This window comes from Mus musculus, chromosome X, assembly GCF_000001635.26.
Source record: "Mus musculus strain C57BL/6J chromosome X, GRCm38.p6 C57BL/6J".
NCBI classification, from domain to species: domain Eukaryota; kingdom Metazoa; phylum Chordata; class Mammalia; order Rodentia; family Muridae; genus Mus; species Mus musculus.
In genome coordinates, this window is record NC_000086.7 from 79,496,386 (window position 1) to 79,517,619 (window position 21,234).

Genomic DNA, 21,234 nt, shown 5'->3' on the forward strand with positions numbered 1-21,234 from the left:
CTTGCCATTCATTTTGTCAAAATTATACAATTGAGAGTATAAAAGATTAGATAAGTCAAATCCGGTAGCATTCAACAACCACTGTATTCCTCATACAAATGGAAGAACAAAAACCCATTCTGATTCTGGATAATATACAGATCAAATTGATCAAATTGTAATTTATTAAAATCACATGGTACCTGAAATGTTCATGGTGATCTCCAGACCTGATACTTGTAGCTCTGTCATTAGGAAAAGCAATCAGTGCATTCTTCGTTGACTCATCTTTTAAGCAATGATCATGAAGTTTTGTTGCTGTTGACTGGAGCATTGCAGCTACAGGTGGAAGATCGTCCTTTTTCTCTGAATCTTTAGCCACAAAGTGTCTTGTGGGATTACTGATCAAGGGGGATATACCTTAAATAAAATTGAAAATTAAGCCAGCATTTAGTACTTTGTATTGTGCAATTCCAAAAATTAAGCAAGTACTTGATACACTAGATAACTGGTGCTGTGATTCGAACAACCCTCATAGGCTCATAGATATGAATGTGTGGTCATTAGGCAGTGGCTCTACTTGACAACCATTAGGAGTATGGCCTTGATAGAGTAGGTGTAGCCTGGTGGACTAAGTGTGTCACTGAGGGTGGACTTGGGGTTTTCAAATGCCTAAGTCAGGCCCAGTTAGGCCCAGTTGCTCTCTTCCTGATTCATGCCAAGCCACATGTAGAATTCTCAGATCCTTCTCCAGCACATGTCTACCTTTATGCAGCCATGCTCTCCACTATGAAAATAATGGGCTAAACATCTGAAACTGTAAACAAGCCCCAATTAAATGCTTTCTTTTATATAAGTTGCTATGGTCATGGTATCTCTTAACAGCATCTGAACACTGACTAAGACAACTGATTTTAACAAATGCTAGATTTTCAAGTGCACTGTGAAAATACAAATCACTTTAATACAATACATGGCCTTATATTAGCCAATTTAGCAAACTAAACCTTAAATAGTAATAAAATGTATGTATAATAAAAATCATACTAATTTGAAGATTTAAATTGACCTATATGAAAATAGAAGGCTTTCTTGTTTTTTGTTAAAGTCAACTGTATATCATCAGGTTCATATGGTTCAATTAATAAAATATTATATGTAAATAGAGGATACTGTACCACACACAAAATCTGAATATAGTTAAAACTAGTTTACATTAACTTCCAGAAAAAAATAGAATAAATATAACATAGCAATCATTAAAATATTTGAGAATCTGCATAAGACACCTCAAAATAGCAAAATAACATCTACTAAAAATATGATAGAAATGTAAATCGTTGCTATATCCAGAGATCTACTTACATGTAGGCACACGATATGTATTAGAACAGGCCTTCTACCTGACTTTGATAAACTTCTTTAAAAAGGGGAAAAGCACTGTTTTGAACATGTTGATACACATAATCTTATACTGAACATGAAAATCACATCACAGCTATGTAGGACTAATGTAGTAACATACCAGGATTAATTTTCACTCCAACTTTCCTGGTGAAAGCTTTGCAAGTGCTGCTGAAGTTTAAATGTATGTAAAGAAAAGGTTTCATTGACAAAGACCGTAGATTATCATCTGCCACGGGTCCAATAATCTCAATCACTTGCTTTACTTTAAATACTCCAATTTGATGTGGAACAAATGAACATATCACATTCTAAAGAAAAATAAAATTTAGTCAATTTTCTATTGCTAGAATAAATAAAAACAAATCTTAAAATACCTGTTATTTGAACGTCAAGCAACATATTTTCACCACGGGGATTTATAAGCAATTTTAGGAAACATCTACAGAAAGTCATATGATATTCATTAATGAAAATTTAAGAAATAGAATAGAATAGATAAAAAAAAAATAAAATAGGAAGCAGACAGGACAGGATCCTCCCAATCCACCATCTGTACCTAGGAGCTTAGGCTGTTCCAGAGCCCTCTGTACACAAGTTCCACCAGGAAGAAGGACATAAATAATTAACTCCCATAAAGATACAGAAGAACACAGGTCAACAGGTAAAAGCCCTTAAAGAGGAAACACAATAATCCCTTAAAGAATTACAGGAAAACACAACCAAACAAGGGAAGGAATAGAACAAAACCATCCAGGATCTAAAAATGGAAGTAGAAACAATAAAGAAATCACAAATGGAGACAACACTAGAGATAGAAAACATAGGAAAGAAGTCAGGAGCCATAGATGCAAGCATAACCAACAGAATACAAGAGATAGAAAAGAGAGTCTCGGGTGCAGAAGATACCATAGAAAACATTGATAAAACAGTCAAAGAAAATGCAAAATGCAAAATGCTTCTAACCCAAAACATCCAGGAAATTCGGGATACAATGAGAAGACCCAACCTATGGATAACAGGTATAGAAAAGGGGGAAGATTCCCAACTTAAAGGGCCAGTAAATATCTTAAACAAAATTATAGAAGAAAACTTCCCTAACCTAAAGAAAGTGATGCCCATGAACATATTGCAAGCTGGTACAACCACTCTGGAAATCAGTTTGGGGATTTCTTCTAAAACTGGACATAGTACTACCAGAGGATCCAGCAATACTGCTCCTGGGCATATACCCAGAAGATGCAACAACATGTAATAAGGTCCCATGCTCCACTATGTTTATAGAAGCCTTATTTATTATAGCCAGAAGTTGGAAAACAAAAATGTCCCTCAACAGACGAATGGATATAGAAAATGTGGTACATTTACACAGGGGAGTACTACTCAGCTATTAAAAACAATGAATTCATGAAATTCTTAGGCAAATAGATGGAACTAGTCCACACTTTGGTCTTTGTTCTTCTTGAGTTTCATGTGTTTAGCAAATAGTATCTTGTACCTTGGGTATTCTAAGTTTCTAGGCTAATATCTACTTATCAGTGAGTACATATTGTGTGGGTTCTTTTGTGATTGGGTTACCTCACTCAGGATGATGCCCTTCAGGTCCTTCCATTTGCCTAGGAATTTCATAAATTCATTGTTTTTAATAGATGATTAGTACTCCATTGTGTAAATGTACCACATTTTCTGTATCCATTCCTCTGTTGAGGGGCATCTGGTTTCTTTCCAGCTTCTGGCTATTATAAATAAGGCTTCTATGAACATAGTGGAGCAACACACCCATGGAAGGAGTTACTGAGACAAAGTTTGGAGCTGAGAAGAAAGGATGGAGCATCTAGAGACTGCCATACCCGGGGATCTATCCATAATCAGCCTCCAAACGCTGACACCATTGCATAAACTAGCAAGATTTTGCTGAAAGGACCCTGATATAACTGTCTCTTGTGAGGCTATGCCAGGGCCTAGCAAACACAGAAGTGGATGCTCACACTCAGCTATTGGATGGATCACAGAGCCCCCAGTGGAGGATCTAGAGAAAGTTCCCAAGGAGCTGAAGGGGTCTGCAACCCTATAGGTGGAACAACAATATGAACTAACCTGTACCCCCCGGAGCTCGTGTCTCTAGCTACATATGTATCAGAAGATGGCCTAGTCAGCCATCACTGGAAAGAGAGGCCCATTGGTTTTGCAAACTTTATATGCCTCAGTACAGGGGAACACCAGGGCCAAGAAGTGGGAGTGGGTCGGTAGGGGAGGGGGGAAGGGTATAGGGGACTTTTGGGATACCATTGGAAATGTAAATTAAGAAAATGTCTAATAAAAAAATTAAAAAATAAAGAAAATATCATCTTGAGTGAGGTAATCCAATCACAAAAGAATATACATGGTATGCACTCACTGATAAGTGGTTATTAGACTAGAAGCTTGGAATACCCAAGATACAATTCACAGACTACATGAAGCTCAAGAAGAATGAAGACCAAATTGTTGATACTTTGGTCCTTCTTAGAAGGGAGAACAAAATATCCATGGAAGGAGTTGCAGAGAGAAAGTATGGAGCAGAGACAGAAGGAAAGGCCACCCAGAGACTGCCCCACCTGGGGATCCATACCATATACAGTCACCAATCTCAGACACTATTGTGGATGCCAACAAGTGCTTGCTGACAGAAACTTAATAGCTGTCTCCTGAGAGGCTCTGCCATTGTCTGACAAATAGAGAAATGGATGCTCTCAGCCAACCATTGCACTGAGCACAGGGTCCCCAATGGAGGAACTAGTGAAAGTACCTATACTGGCCAGTTTTGTGTGTCAACTTGGCACAGCTGGAGTTATCTCAGAGAAAGGAGCTTCAGTTAAGGAAATGCCTCCATGAGATCCAACTGTAAGGCATTTTCTCAATTAGTGATCAAGGGGGAAAGGCCCCTTGTGGGTGGAACCATCTCTGGGCTGGTAGTCTTGATTCTATAAGAGAGCAGGCTGAGCAAGCCAGGGGAAGCAAGCCAGTAAGGAACATCCCTCAATGACCTCTGCATTAGCTCCTCCTTTCTGACCTGCTTGAGTTCCAGTCTTGACTTCCTTGGTGATGAACAACAATGTGGAAGTGTAAGTTGAATAAACCCTCTCCTCCCCAACTTGCTTCTTGGTCATGATGTTTGTGCAGGAATAGAAACCCTGACTAAGACAGTACCCAAGATGTTGAAGGGGTTTGCAGCCCCATAGGAGGAACAACAATATGAACTAATCAGTACCCCCAGAGCTCCCAGTAACTAAACCACCAAGCAAAGAGGACCAGCCCCAGCTGCATATGTAGCTGAGGATGGCTTTATTTGGCATCAATGAGAGAGGAGGCTCTTGTTCCTGTGAAGGCTTGATGCCCGAGTGTAGGTGAATGCTAGGGTGCTAAGATGGGAGTACATGGGTGTGTGTGGGAGCACCCCCATAGAAGCAGGGGGAGGTTGGTGGTATGGGGGGGCCAGTTATATAGAAATTACCTAAGGCTTACAAAAATTCAGTATATTAGGAGTGTTGCTGAAAGTCTGAACATCCTCATGGCATATTTCATGCTAGAATTTCATTTTCCTAAACTCTGTTTTGTGGTCAGCAACTATGGTATCTGTGGCAACAATTAGTACAATAGCCAAAAAAGAGAAAAGTATGAGTTCAAAAACTCCAGAACTTACTCCCACAGACTGTGCTACTGGATCTGTCTGCCAACTGTCTTTGAGAAAAAGTGAGGTGGGAAAGAGAGAGAAAGAAGAGAAAGGAGAAAAAAGAGAGAGGAGAGAGAAGAGAGGAGAGGTGAAGAAGACAGAGACACACAGAGAGGAATAAATAACACAAGAATTTGAAGTCCTCTTTCATTTAATGTTTAAAGAAGCTATTAGAAAATAAAGTCCAATTATTAAGATTTCTATACAGTGTTTTCTAAGCTCTGACATTGAAAAATGAAGTAAATTTAAACAGGTAAAAAAAATAAATAAACAAAACCAGAGACACTATTGAGAGTTACTGGATGTTACCTCATAACAATTCTGTTAAAGCAGAGTGTTAATCTCAATTTTAGGTATCTGCTTCTGTAAACATGATTAACTGTAGACAGGGATTTCCCCTTATAAAAATAGTCACATCGACCCGCTATTGATTAAACCCATCAATAATGGTTAAAAATATTGCCAGAAATCTACAAAAGCTAAAGAAAACTATGGGTGATTTCTCAAACCTACTGAGGCTTCTCTTTGAGGTAGCATGTGTTAAATTCTGCTGACCCTCACCTCAGTTGATGGTATCTATATGAAAGGGATGGTGGCCCTGTTTCCTTCCCTTTTGGTATTTTTGTCATAACATATTTCTGGGAACTGAAAGAAACTTAATTGGCTACATACAACATAGAAAATTATCTATACAGAATTTGTCTGGAAAGTCAAAAATAATTTAACAATAACTAAAACCACAGTAAACCTCATAGTGATTTGGTTTTCAGCATTTCAAAGAAGTATGTTATTGACAATGCCAAGTTTTCATCAGAAAAATTATTTTATAACAAAGGAAACAATAAAATATGGCCAATACACCAGAAAGGTATCATAATAGGAACTGTCTGTGTCAAATGTTAGAGTTACCAAAATATATAGGTAAGTTTCTTGGCTACTGCTAAAGACTCTCTATTAGAGTTCATGGCACACATGACCTCAGCATTTTTGTATGAATTATTTGATGGAAGATTAAATGTTTTCCCTTTAGAGCAAGAACAAGACAAAATAGTCTCTTTCACTACTACTATTTAACACTATGCTAGATGTTCTAGGTAGGAATATTAAATAAGAAAAAGTCATGAATTTAGGTTGTAAAAGAAAGCATAAAATAAATCTATTCAAAGGACATGATCTTGTATACCACGGAATATATTTAAAAATGTGATCACTCACAAATGAATTTAGGGAATTTGATATACTAGCAGGGAACAACCCAAAACTCTTTACTAAAAAGAATCATAAAATTGATATAATAGACACTAGAAACACCACTGAAAGCATTTAAAACACACATGAATAAGCAGAAAGATATCTATCTGCCCTCCATAGACTGCAAGGCTTAATATTCTAGAACGGCAATAGTCACCAAAAGGAATTATAAAAGTAACACAGATGTTATAAACATACCAGCAGCCAGCTCCCAGCTTTTGGTAGAAACTGGCAAGGTAATTTTAGAATTGTATCAATTTTAAGGATTCCAAATTAATCTAAAACATTCTTTAATAAATTTGGATAACTCAGACACGACTACTCTCAATGATTTTTTAATCCTTTTGGAGAAATAAGTAAATGAGATTTCAAACTAAAATCTTTTGCTGCAAGGGATATTACCAAGGAAATGAAAGACCCACCAAAGGGGAAAGTTGGTTCTAATTTATTTATCTGATTGAGAGTTGTATCCAGAAAATATGAAGAGCTTTTACTTTAGCAACAAAGAAAAACATTCATGTACTCATGCCTGGTACTATAAACATTGCTAAGGCCATGTCTAGTGAAGTCATGGGCCTATTGCAGACCTTTGGAAATTTTGCTAAGTGGTCATGTTGTCAACTGTCCTTTAAATATTTATGTTTATATTCACAGATTTGTGCTTGGTCAGAAAAGCTTCCTATTGAATTACCTAACAGCTAATGAAGAGATGAAGTGTTCTAAGTGCTGATAATAAGAGACTGTGAGTGTTTACCCATAGAAGTGAAATATATATGGACACACTCCACTCTTTGCAAGGCTCAGAGAGCATCTCAGAAGAGAATGCAGAAAGAATGTCAGAGCTAGAGGTTCTAAAAGACTACTGTGAAATGCTATCTTCTGGACATGACATAGAACTGCAAAGATGAACATCACTTTGAAAAACACTATTGGAAAAGCTCCAAATGTTAAGAACAGCATTTTCAAGATTTAACAATTCCTCTATATAGTGTATTTTGAGAATATTAAACATGTATCTATACAAAGTCACCCATAAAACATCAAGTATCAAGCCAGAATTGTCTAACAGACCATAGAATCCTAAGCCCTGATTTAAGTAACAAACATACTTGGGGATCTTAAAATGGTATGTGTGGGAGAAACACTAAATTTGGGAACACTAAAAAGCTTCTTAATATGCAGTGAACAACAAAAAAAATAAATGAAAATTAAATGTCTAATTAAGCTAAGGATTTTCTTGCAGCCCTAGTCTGTGTTGCAGCACAAACCTTCCCCATAGCCTTGCTTCAGAATGTACAAGCATACTTTGCATTGTATATGCATCATGTGACAAAACAATAATGGATGGTGTGAAACACATGGGCTTACATTTAAAACCACTGTATGTTTAATCTACACACTTTTATATATACACACAAAGTTTTCTATTGTTATAGAAGCATACTTGTTTAATTATAGAAAATTAAGATTTTTTTTATTATTACGTATTTTCCTCAATTACATTTCCAATGCTATCCCAAACGTCCCCCACACCCTCCCCCCCCCCACTCCCCTATCCACCCATTCCCATTTTTTAGCCCTGGCGTTCCCCTGTACTGGGGCATATAAAGTTTGCCTGTCCAATTGACATCTCTTTCCAGTGATGGACTGCGAGCATTCCTCATCAAATAAGTATTAAATTTGTATACAATATTTCTATAACTATAAACCTATGGTCACATAAAACCTGCCCAGGCCAAAAAAAAAAAAAAGAGTTGAGTAGAGAATGTTGAAGAGGTTCAGTTTTATAGTGCCTACAAAAATGATGTCAGAGTAGCCAGTCATACTTATACCAGCCCTGGAAACATAGGTGTTGGCCTGGTGCCAATAAGAATGTCCTAGTGTCCACATTTTCTTTTTGTTTTTCCTCAACACAACAAGCTGCAAACTAGGTAATTATTACACATTTCAAATTTCAAATTTTGATTAAATCTGCAAGATATCATTCATCTGATTGTTGCACAAAATCCTTCCTGAATGGAAATAAAACATGTTCTTTGAGTTTTGATGGCACTACATTAGAGAACCTATTTAACACACTAGTTTTTCTTAAGCCATACCTGTTTCTGTATATGTGTTATAATTTCTTAATACAATAAAAATGTTTTAGAAGCAATAACTATATTGCACACCAGACTTGACCATCACATGCTTTCACTAGCACATTGTAGGCACTTAACAAAAGAATTATGGATTCTCTATGACTGCATTTATAACTAATTCTAGATCACATAAGAGACATACTTCATAAACACTAGTAGATCAGATGTGGTTCTTAATTCTCTGTATAATATTTTACCAGGAAAAACTAGCTTAAGTGTTATGAAAGAAAACAAAGAATGAGCTAGCTTACCTGAATACATCCTTCATCAATTTTGCCCCTTTCAGGATCCATTTTAAAGTGTGCAGTTTTTTTAAAATGGTACATCACAGGAAGTGATATGGACTGATTTTTTACAATACAAAGAATATCTGAATGTTCACCCATGTGACAAGGTGCAAAAGTAAGTGATTTTCCTGGATCAAACTGTAATATGACTGGAAGTCCAGAGCCTGTCAGAGCTAATTCCACTTTTTGAAGTCGATTACCTAAAAACAAACAAACAAACAAACAAACAAATAAATATTGAACACAATGAGGAGTGTTGGGAAAATCAAAAATGTATTTGTCCAGCCCACATGATATCACTCTAAAAGTATGATGGTAAATGGGAACCCCACTCAAACATGAGCAAATGCAGTGACTGCCTTCTCTGAGCAACACATAATTTTGGGCCTTGACACAGGAATAAAAGAGAATCTACTCTAAAGGATGTACATTCTGAAGAGTAAGACTGACAGAGAGTAACCACATTTACAACACTTACAAAGGACTATATGTAAAGGCAATGTAGAGTAAGACAGAATAAAGAGCCTTAGGGACACTTTTTTAGGTAGAGATATTCAAACAGGCCACTTTTATACACACAGTAACGTTTGCCAAACATTACATAGAAACAAAATAAACATGAAAAAATATATTCCAAGCACAAAGAACAAAGTCAAGAGCTCTAAAGTACAAACTAGCTTCTGATATTAAAAAAAATAATAAGAAACCAAGAATAAACATTGCCTCAGGGTAAAGGATTACACAAAGCAATATCTGTCATATGGACCTAAGAAACAAGCTAGTATAGCCATTTTAATATGTAACAAAATTAACCTCAAACCAGAGCTAATCAAAAGAGATGGGGAAGGACACAACATATTCATTAAAGAAAAAAAAAATATCCACCAAAAGGCATATTTCAATTCTTAACATCTCTGCCCCAAACACAAGGATACCCAAGTTTGTAAAAGAAACACTACTATAGTTTAAATCACATAGTAAACCTCACTGGCAACTAGGACCTCCCCCAGAGGATCATCAGTACATAATTTAATGCAATCTCCATCAAAATTCCAACACAATTCTTTGAAAAGGCAATTCTTAACTTCATATGGAAAAAACAAACAGGAGGGTAACTGAACAATAAAAGAAGTGCTGGAGGTCTCACCATCATGGAACTCATGTAGTACTACAGAGCTAAATCAGTAAGAACCACATGGTACTGGCTTTAAAACACATATCTTTTTCAGTGTGATCAAATTGAAGACCCAGACATAAATCTATACACATGGAGACACCTGCTTTTTTTGGAAGAATGCAAATAGATGTATACTTCTCACCCTTCAAAAAACTCTATTAGAAGTGGGAAAAATCTTCAATGTAAAACCAGATTCACAAAGTCTGATAGAAAAGAATATAGAAAATAACCTTGACACAGGAGAGGACTTTCTAAACACAACACCAATAAGGGCAGATACTATAATCAACAATTAATAAACAGGACTTCATGAAATTGAAAAGCTTCCATAAACCAGAGTCAATCAGACAAAGCACAAACCTACAGAATATGAATATTTTACCAATTAATATACAAAGTATACGAAGAACTAAAAAATCCAAATATCAAAAAAAAGTAATCCAATTTTTAAAATTGGGATACAGATCTAAAGAAAGAATTCTCAATAGAGAACTCTCAAATAGCTTAGAAATAAAGAAATGTTCAACACCCTTAGCCATCAAGGAAATACTAATCAAACTACTTTGAGAGTCCATCTTATCACTCTCAGAGTGGCTAATATCAATACTACAAGTGACAGCTCATGCTGGTTGGATGTTGAGCAATGGGAACACTCCTCCATTGTTGGTAGGAGTGCAAATGTGTACAGCCACTATGGAAATGTCTTTCTCAGAAAGTTGGGGATTAGATTTACCTCAAGATCCAGCTTACAACTCTCGGGAATATTGCCAAAGGATGTTCCATCCTATTACAAACACATTTGTTTATCCATGTTTTTGTGGCCTTATTAAAAGCAACCTAGATGCACCCCCAACAAAGGAATGGATAAAGAAATTGTGGTACATTTGCACAATAGAGTATTATTCAAGCTGTTAAAAAACTAAAACCATGAAATTTGTAGTAAAATGGATGGAACTATACACACACACACACACACACACACACACACACACATATATATATATGTATGTATGTATGTATATATAATAACCTGAGAGAGGTAATCCAGACTCAGAAAAAATAAATATTGTATATATTGGCTTGTAAGTGGATATTAGACATTAAGTAAATGATAATGAAAGCTACACTCTCTAGGTACGGAGAGGTTATGTATAGAGACAGGGTTTAAGGGGGGAATAAATGGATCTCTCTGGAAAGGGGAAACAATGTATTTTACAGGTAGACTGGGGATGGGAGCAGGGGGCTAAGATGTACGGGAAGATGGTATAAGGGGAGAGAGTGCAGGGAGGGATGACTGGAATTGGGGGACATTTGTGGGGGTGTAGAAACCTAGTGCAGCAGAAACGACCTGGAATATATAAAACAGATCCTAAAGAGAACTCCTATGTATAATTCATGTGGAGTCTCAACTTGCCATTGCATGTTGATAGTTGAGGCTTTTTGTGGTGGGATTGTGTTGCATTTGATTAAATTGTTGGCCAAAGAATCCCATGGAAATCCCTAAACAATACATGCCATTTCTAAGATATGGGACTGCTCTCTGCAAAATGACAGCACTTAAAAATTTTGTTGACTTTATACTTACTTTTCATGGTATTAGAGTTATCATCTCTCAAAAATCCATCTTTACTTCCCACAGAATCAAATCTCACAAAGAGAGCATAGTCTTGCCTATGTGAAGGTCCAACATCCTTTTTAGTATCAACTACCAGCCTGTAAATATCATAATACATTATTCTTAAGGCAGAGGTGACATATTTTTTGTCATTTCTGAGTATAAATGATTAACCTAATATTTAAATCTATGAAAGCAGATGGAAATGAATAAAAATACAGCTGTTGCCCATTTCCCAAATTTACTAACAAAGGAAGATATATAGTCAATGGCCAACCCTATGGTATAATCTATCTATACCTGAATCTTTCTTTTGTTTCCACCCTTCCTATACACTTCTCTAGGAAGTTCTGACTCATATCAAATCATTTTCTCTAATTACTTGTCCACTAACATGAACATGATTAAAGAGCATAATGCTCTGTGAAAATTAATTAATACAAATATTTCTAAGACAAGACTAATTTAAATGTACCAACTTGCCAAAACCTACATCACATGCCATAGTGTATTTTTTTCCTGGAGGAATTCTTAGCTAAAAGCTAAGGACTCTCTAATAACACATATCACCCCAGTAGGAACATCTGTTATATATTTGCTTTCTCTGGTGAACTAAATTTATATTACTAATCATGTTCATGGTAGTGGACAAGTAATTAGAGAACATGATTTGATATGAGTCAGAACCTCCTAGAGAAATGTACAGGAAGGATGGAAACAAAAGAAAGATTCAGGTATAGATAGATTATACCATAGGGGTAGCCACTGACTATATTTATCTCGCTTAGCAATATATTATCTCTTCTGTTAATGGATACTCAAATACACAAAAAGTTGATGTTTAATATTAAATTGGAATACATGTGGTGTTCACAAACATTCACAAAAGACTTCAAATATTCACACCTAAATTTCCATACTAGACTCCCAAATAAAATTAAGTGCTGTTATAGGAGATAAAATTTGGATTTGTTTCGAAGTATATAAGGGTGAAGGAGGCTGAAGAGGTGGTTCAACAGTTAGTAGAACCCAGGCATGCTTCCCAGTAGCCACATTAGGTGACCCATAACAATGTATACACTCAGATAAGAAACACAGACATACAAAGAAAATGACATAGTAATGTTGTGTATGTTGAACATAATCTTATAGACTTCCCAAAGAAACTTCCTATACAAAATAGTAGGACAATTTTGATTATATGAGTAGGGCAATTATTGATTAGCTTTCTGCCTTAGTTTTTTTTTTTTTTTTTGGTTTGTTTTTTGTTTGTTTCTTTGCTTGTTGTGCTTTCTTTTGTTTTGTTTTGTTTTCCTATTGCTATAATAAAGCAACAGAAAAGATAAAGGTTTATTTTAGTTCACAATTCCAGGTCAAAGTCCATCAAAGCATAGAAGTCAAGGCAAAAATGTAAAGTAGTTAGTTTCATAACAGTCACAGTGCAGAGCAGAGAAAAATAAACACATATGTTTATAGTACTAAGTAAGCTTTTTCTACTCTTATACAGCATACGATTCTAAAACAGAGCATAGTGCCACCAACTCTCAAGGTAAGCTTCCATATACATAACCATAGGCCAATCTGATATAAGTAACCAATCTGACCATCATGCTCTCTTAAGTTAAACACAATTCAGCCTTCAAAAATATGGTATCACTAAGTGACAATGTTATAAGTACACTGACCATGACCCTCTCACAGGGAAAGATTGTTACAATTAGGTTGGTTATTTACACACAAACATACTAAGGTATGTTGTTGGTTGAACATTGATGGGATTCAGTCAAAAAGGATTTTGTCCCAGTAAGAGCATATGCTTGCCTTCTAACATGTTTCACTACGATATCAAACAAGTCTGGTTAGTGTGTAACTACTATAATTTTCATCAATAATTGACATTACAATTTAATTTACTTTTGCTTACTTTGGGCTGAAACAAAATGTAATGACAATCTTTTGATAAGGGAGTAAAGTCCCTTCGTTGGGAACGCAGGACATAAAATCAGTCATATCTATTTTCTTTATTTTGTTTAAGTAGGAGATATTATTTATGGCAATATCTGTCCTTTGATGAATATTTGTTCCCTGTAATATTAAAAAAAAGACAAAAAAATCGTGTTAAGGCAAAGTAAATAACATATTTTGTTTAAGTTTTTAAAATTTACAGAATGTAGAAAATGAAGAATATTTGTCTATAAAATAGCATATACCTAAATTTGACTAAGGAACATGATTTAATTCAAAACTTGAGGAGAATCGAGTTAGTCAGTGATTTGCAAGAAGCACTCATCTGGTTTCATTCAGACTTGATGTGCCACTTTTGCTCAGTTCACTTACCAGCTCTTCTCCAACACAATCATCTTGCATTATTGCCACCCAGTTTATGGATTCAGGGCTATTGTTATACAGAAGAGCATGTTCAAGTTTTGATGTTCCGAAGAACACAGAACCAAATCGTATACATTCCAATTTCCTTTCACTATTCATGTGAAACAATTCGATGATCTGTTCAACCACACGCACTTTGATGTTCAAGAATGTTTCAGGACAACCTTGCAAACTCACTCTATAAGAAAATAAGATATGTACATGTATAAGTATTTTCATTATAAATTGATATATTTATTTTCTTCCAAGTATTTGGATCAAGTTGTTTGAAATGACAACATAACTAACTCAAAAGATGGAGGGCAGTTCCTTTCATATGCTTCCAGAATTTATCAGATCCTATAAAGCGAAATACATGTGTAACCTAATTTAGTCTATACTTGAAACAACAAGGTTGGAAAGCCAACTAATGATATGGCACCAGAGAGTCAATGGAATATTATTGTCATTATTTATTTCATAAATACAGGAGCTATATGATTTATAAGATTAGCTCAAGAATTCTAAGACTCCATTCTAACTCATTCCAACCCAGGCTCAGGCCCAGTTCATCTACATACAAATACCACAATTGCCTAAATTAAAAAAAAAAATCTCAGAAAAAAAATTGCTAAAGAAAAAAAAATTTTCCAATAAAATTTGGTTTCTCAAACTAATTTCAGTTCTCATTTAGCATTCTTGTCACATGATTATTCCTTTCTTATCAACTTAACCCCAACAGATAACACAAACTGGCTACTCTTAAACTATCATCAAAATACTCATTCAGATTTTACTATAACTGTGAGCATTATCCACACCATATCTCAACATATCTGTTCTTCCTTTGATCTTTAACATCACACATTTCCCTAGATTTTCATTCTAACTCACACATGCGTGTTCTAATGTTCTAAAGCACAGATCCTCTGTAAACTATTTAAACTCTTACTCTTTCATATTCTGGTCTTCTTTTCAGTTTAATTCTCAGTACTCTATTTCACCACCACATATACCCAAAATACCCTGTACCCAACTCCTCTGGACAAAGCTGCTTTCTGGAGCTTAGGACAAGCAAATCTAATAAGCCATAACCATAAACTCCATGATGATTCTGAAAATGAAATTCATCCCACCATCTCACATCTGAACTTCCTTCTGCACATCCTTTCTCCTTTGTTCAGTAACTCAACAAGTGAGTTAAACAGGCTTGTAGAAAATGCCTCAAATCTCTACAGTTCTCTCAGTTTTACCAATTTTAACCTTAGTTCTGCCCTTTCCTATTGCCTTTTTGCTTTGGTTTTATAATACTTAGACTGTCAAGTCATCGTTGTACTGCCTGATCTGCTTCATGCACTGGTGTTACTTTGACTTTCTAAAATGCAAACTGATCCTCAGATTAATTCCCATCCTTCAAAATAGAACCTAACCTCATATCAGGCTCACAACTGTATTTCAAAAACCACAACTGTGGCCTTCAGTATGAAATACATCTTATATGCAAGGTAGCAATGTGTGTGTGTGTGTGTGTGTGTGTGCGTGTGTGTGTGTGCGTGCGCACACACACAGACAACAAAAGACTTATAAAACATCAAAGACATTTTATAAAACATCTCCATTCCTGTGTGAACTGAACTGATATTTTATACTTTATTACTTTACCTACAAGTGGTCACTCAGTGTATTAATTGCACATTCATGTATCAATGAACTGAGGCAAATCTCATAAAAATGCTGCCCCATAGACTCTTTACTAGATCCTGTGCCATTTATTTTAATATCACCTTGCATCACTCCCTTGTACTTCTTCAACTTTGCCTCTGATTCTTCAACAGAGTACAGTTATCTCTAAAATTTCACATCTGCTACTTTCTCTGACTGAAATAACATGTGTAATCCAAGTTATCATCAACATTCACTTACACACCACACACCACACACACATACACACACACACACACACACACACACACACACATGCACACACACACACACACACACACACACATACACAGACACACACAACTTATGTGCTACCTAGATCCAAATTAGGGATGAGTGTGTGATTCAACTACCAGTTTGTTAGTGGAATCATTGGACCATTCACTCATATCCACAAAACTGATACTAGGAGCTGCTGTTATGTGTATCCATATGCTGTTCTCAAGTACTTTCCATTGATACTTGTATATCTTGACATATAGGAATAACAAAATGATCTACTAAAGGTTGGTAAACAAACAAGCAATCAATCTGAAAGAAGAAAACAGGAAATATTTGAGTTTCATATAAGCATTTTTTTCAGAAACTGTACTACATATTTACCTTGCCATTTCATTTACAATTTGGGCCTGGTCTGCACAGAAATCCACTTTGATGACCATTGATGTTTTAGCCTTTACTATACCACTACTTGGAGAAATGACAATAGGTAACTGACCCTGGTATTCTGCTTTAAACTTCCCTAAGGAGAGTAAAAGACACAGTTTATAGTTAGATACTTAAAATAGATACATATTACACAGATAGCCCACTGTGGAACAAAAATAATGGCTTTTATTGTAATTACAGATTCTGACATCGCTGAGCAAATCTGAACCCAGCATTGGAATTCAAACTTGATCAGGAGCTAAAAATACTATATATTCATTTGGGGAAAGTACTTAGAATAAGAGCTCTGAATACCCACATGCATGCTCTTCTATCCCTGTTCTAAACTGTATGTTCAACTACTTATATCCATTTTACAAATCTCTAAAATATGCAATGGATGCTTCAGAAAAATTAACTTTTTGCCCAGGTTTTTCCAATTAATACATGAAGCAATTAAGTATGAAACATGGTCAATTTCACACCCAGAAAACCAATTTTTTCTTAGTGGTTTAGTGTTGGGTTTTTATTTTTGTTTTTTGTTTTTGTTTTTGTTTTTGTTTTTTTGCAAAAAATATTTATCCTGGTGTACAGTTTTCATTTGTGTCATTGAAAAAATACATTAATATTCCATTCAAATTAAACCTGAATTTTAATTCAGAGACATTTCATATGCAACACAACTATAACTTGGGGAGATTTTAGATTAAAATGGATATATCCCTAAATGATTATGAAGGAAGAATTTGAAAAGCAAACCATTTTTTTCAATCAAATATTACTCAAAATATTAAGAGTCTTCAGAATCAAAGAATCTTAACCACTTGCCTCAAGAGACTCTATTCTTCACATTGCAGTGAAACTAAAAATGAACCTAATATTCTCTTTGTGCTCCCATGCAATGAATATTCACCTATCAAAAAACCAAATCACTAAAAGCTAAACGAATATGATTTAAATAGAAATAGCTATCAGTTTTATGCTTGTGTATCTTTTGAAGAACTATGTAATGGGATATATTGGCTTTGCGTTAATAATTTCCAATGTTCAAGTGGGCAGCTAAGAAAAAACAGTATAGAGGTAAAGAGGTTTGTAATTAAGATCTCCTTATGTATTCATCATGCAGTCTCAGGGAGACAGAGCCTATCTACTATTCGTCCTCATATTAGATTGGGAGACAAGGCAATCTTGCGCTTAATGATGTTGACCATCTAATCAAAATGATGACAGACTATAGCCATGGGTATCATCAATAAAAACTGTATCTGACAACACAGACTTTTATGAAAACATCTGGGCCACAATAAAAAATTCTAAAAATAATCTAATCTGGAGAAAAGTGTTCTTTCAGTGACAAATGAATAGATTAATAAAAGCCTTCAAGGGATCATGTTATGAATGGCAATTTGAGTATGACAAAGAGGATATATTTCATGTCCATGATGAAACAGGGATTATACCAAAAATTTAGGTATATACTAAGTAACCATCATATATTAACTGTTCTCCCCTCATGACAAAGAAAATCTCAAATTCAATTTCTTTAAAAACACTTGTCCAATACCTAAAGAGTAAGGCACTGAGGTCTAGTTAAGTCTCTGGATGAGCCTAACAATAGCATTACTTCTATAACATAATTCTGCCTGTCATTCTCAGGAAAGTCACCAGTCATATAACAAAGAGGTTGTGATAATACAGATTTTAAGAGGCAGGTTCAATTTTCCTGAATGATTGAGTATCTAGCCTTTGTAGTCTTTGGGGGACTTTGGTTTTCAACTATTACAAATGACAGACATCTTTTCTTTTCTTGATGACTCAGAAAATCTATTATACAATATGCACACTTAAAATAATAATTGTAACTCTTCTAAATGTGTGAGCCACATTTACCTGGAGCTTTGCCACGGTTAATAATAGTAATCTCTTTACAATGCACTTTACTATTGGCAACCAATGTGCCAAAATCAACTACTGGTACAATTTCCAGCTGACAGACTGGAATCAGCCTAAAAGAGAAGAGAGGAAGCACACAATTATGTTCAACCAATTAGTAACATCTTCATAGTTAGGTCCATGGAGACTACACACATACACACACACACACACACACACACACACACACACAAACTCACATACACTTTATATACATCTTTAACTCCTAAAAAGCCATTTCAGTTTATCTATGGGTCCATTGATAACACTGCTGTCAACATGAAAAGTCATACAATAACATATGTAAGCTTTAATACGCCCTATTTTTAACAAGGAAAATTGTACTTTATAAATATTATTTAACAGACTACTCATTTATCTCAGTTTAGTGTTACTCTAACATATTTGAAATTCCTTTTGAAAATCTCCAAATACATTAAATGTTTAGAAACCTGTTAAAAAAGAAGGAACTGACTTCAATACTTTGAATGTTAAATTAAATAAATGTTAAATTAAAGAAAGGAATGATACTATAACAGAACATTTAGGGAATATTATACTTATATTCTGTTGCTGTCATAAAGCAAATACTGACGAAAACCAGCTTAGGGAGGAATGGATTTATTTGGTCTACATATCTAGATTCCACTCTATCATTGAGGGCTGACAGCATAGGAACTCAAGCAAAAGCAGAGGCATGAAGCACACAGGAACAGTACTTACTGGATTGCTCCCCTATGGCTTGCTGAGCTTGCTTTCTTAAAAATGATCATCTGGCCAGGGAAGGCACTGCCCACAGTAGACTGGACCCACCCACACCAATCATTACTCAAGAAAACACACCCACAGACTTGACTACAAGATAATAAAGAACTTCAATTGAGGGCCTCTCTTCACAGGGGATTCTGGATCAGGATGATCAAAATATGTATGGGGTATAAAACAACATCTCTATACAAAGAAAGTTGATTTGTTACATGTGTCTTTAATTTAATGTGCTCACACGTAGCATATATGTAGTGTGCATTTTCAGATATCTTTTAAAATTCATTGTCACATAGGAAGAAATCCTATGACATACTGAGTTTATATTTAAAGTATAAGCTCTATTTTTCAGGATGCTCTTAAATTATTAGTACAACTTAGTAACAACAAACTTCTTATAGAACAGAGATGTGCCGATTACATACCCAATTAGAGGAATATCTAGTACTTTAATTACATACCCAAATAGAGGAATATCTAGGACTTTATTTCCTACAGAAATAAAGATGTGATCAGACATGTCTTCATTTTTATTAGGATGATATTCCACCATTGCTGTCATCTGAAGGCCAGAAGCAAGCTCCTTATCCAGACTGGTCAACAACAATTTGAACTTTTGTGGAAAAAAGATGAAGTCAACACTATTAGTTCCTTATAAGGAATGATTAGATGCAACTATAGCTATGGAGTGTGCATTACTATCAAGCATAGATCTTATCCCCACTTAGCTTTAAAAAAAAAAACTTTTTAAAACTTCAAACTGAAAAAAAACTTTAAACTAATAAATGATAATTGTATATATTTGTGAGGAATGATGATTAGGACTGTATTAAAAATGCCCTTTTTATCTTAGTACTTTATAAATGGATTATGGCACAAACCTTTCCATTAATGCCTCAATTAATAATTCCTTGAGGAATCAAGAACTTTATGTATCTACATGGTAATTAACAATAATACTTCAATTTTTTTTTCTCCTAGGGTTTCAAGACAATTTCAGAATCATGAAGACATGCATACAGAATTGGAATTCTTACAAGTAGGTAGTAACCATCATTGTATGCATAATGCTTCATAATTCTGTAACTTTTTGTCAATTAAAAATAAAAACGGGAATGAGGCCTTTCTAAACACAATATGAAGAATCATATTTTCTATCAGCTTTGCCGTACCTAGTCTCTCCCCTATTCCTTGAACTTGAAGCAGAGGTGTTTCTCCAATCCCTCCCTTTCTCCCTCCTTCCTTTCCTCTGTCTCCCACTTTTCATCATTATTTCTCCTCCACCTCCATCTCCCTGCCCTTTCCTCTTCCTTCTTCCCTCCCTCTTTCCCTTCCTCTCTTTCTCCCTCTTTCTCTCCCTTCCTTCCATTCCTCCTCCTGTCTCCTCTCACTCCCTCTTTCCCTGCCTTTCTCCGTTCCTCTCAGTCTTCCTCCCTCTCTCTCCTTTACAGTCCCTCTGAGTTTCTCTCCTCTATCTCCCTGTCTCTGCCCCACTCTTTACACCTTCACACATTTCTTCCTCCTTCTCCCTTCCCTCCACCCCCCACCCCCACCCCACCCCCACCCCCACCCCCGCTTCCCGTCAGCAAATACAATCCTTCCTCCAGTTCCTCAGAGGCATAGATTTTGATATTTGGCCAAAGGAATGCTCAAGTGCTCAAGTGAGGAGGCTACCAGGAAGCTTTCAGTACCCTTAAAGTGTCACCTGTGGCTTCGATGGCTCTTGAAACCTGATCTTCTGGTTCCAACGGCCCAAATTGTGTACAGTAAGAGGGAGGCGGTATACTTTCCCAGATACTGCATCCTGGAACTTCAGCACCAGGGGATTTACCCGCAGCTGAACTTCCTTCTTAAGGGTATCTATATCCCGAGGGGCTACTGAGCCCCGCTCTGCATCCATTACAGCCCTCTAAAGAGCCAGCAACCAGGTGCGGACTTGACCAACTCCCGACTGGCGAGAGACAACAGATGTAGCTAGGTAACAAGCACTAGGAACCAACGGTTGGAATCCCACGTGCGCGTGGGCGGGACCATTCGCGCTGTCCTCAGCCTTCTTCACCCAGAAGTCTCCAGTGCTTGTCCCGCCCCGACCAGGCCCCCCACGTGGATCTGCCGCTTGCTCCATCTACAAGGGAAATTATGCTACCCTCACATCAGACCTTAAAACCCTCTCCTCTGTCCCTGACCCTGCAACAGAAGCTTGCGCATGCGCAGTAGTAGTAACCCCGCCCCTT

At 36.0% G+C, this 21,234-nt stretch overlaps 1 protein-coding gene across 1 annotated transcript in view; it reads right to left on the bottom strand.

The window, feature by feature from the left end:
- Cfap47 (cilia and flagella associated protein 47) overlaps positions 1-20,966 on the bottom strand; it is a 250,794-nt gene extending 229,828 nt beyond the window's left edge. The window contains exons 1-10 of the mRNA NM_001368718.2: positions 20,706-20,966; positions 19,462-19,613; positions 18,194-18,309; positions 16,259-16,397; positions 13,904-14,132; positions 13,491-13,651; positions 11,537-11,664; positions 8,739-8,974; positions 1,505-1,694; positions 183-399 (exon numbers count right to left, since the gene is read on the bottom strand). Coding sequence (NP_001355647.2) covers positions 183-399; positions 1,505-1,694; positions 8,739-8,974; positions 11,537-11,664; positions 13,491-13,651; positions 13,904-14,132; positions 16,259-16,397; positions 18,194-18,309; positions 19,462-19,613; positions 20,706-20,900 — 1,763 coding nt within the window. The 5' untranslated portion in view covers positions 20,901-20,966. The remainder of the gene's footprint in view (positions 1-182; positions 400-1,504; positions 1,695-8,738; positions 8,975-11,536; positions 11,665-13,490; positions 13,652-13,903; positions 14,133-16,258; positions 16,398-18,193; positions 18,310-19,461; positions 19,614-20,705) is intronic.
- Between the last annotated feature and the right edge of the window lie 268 nt (positions 20,967-21,234).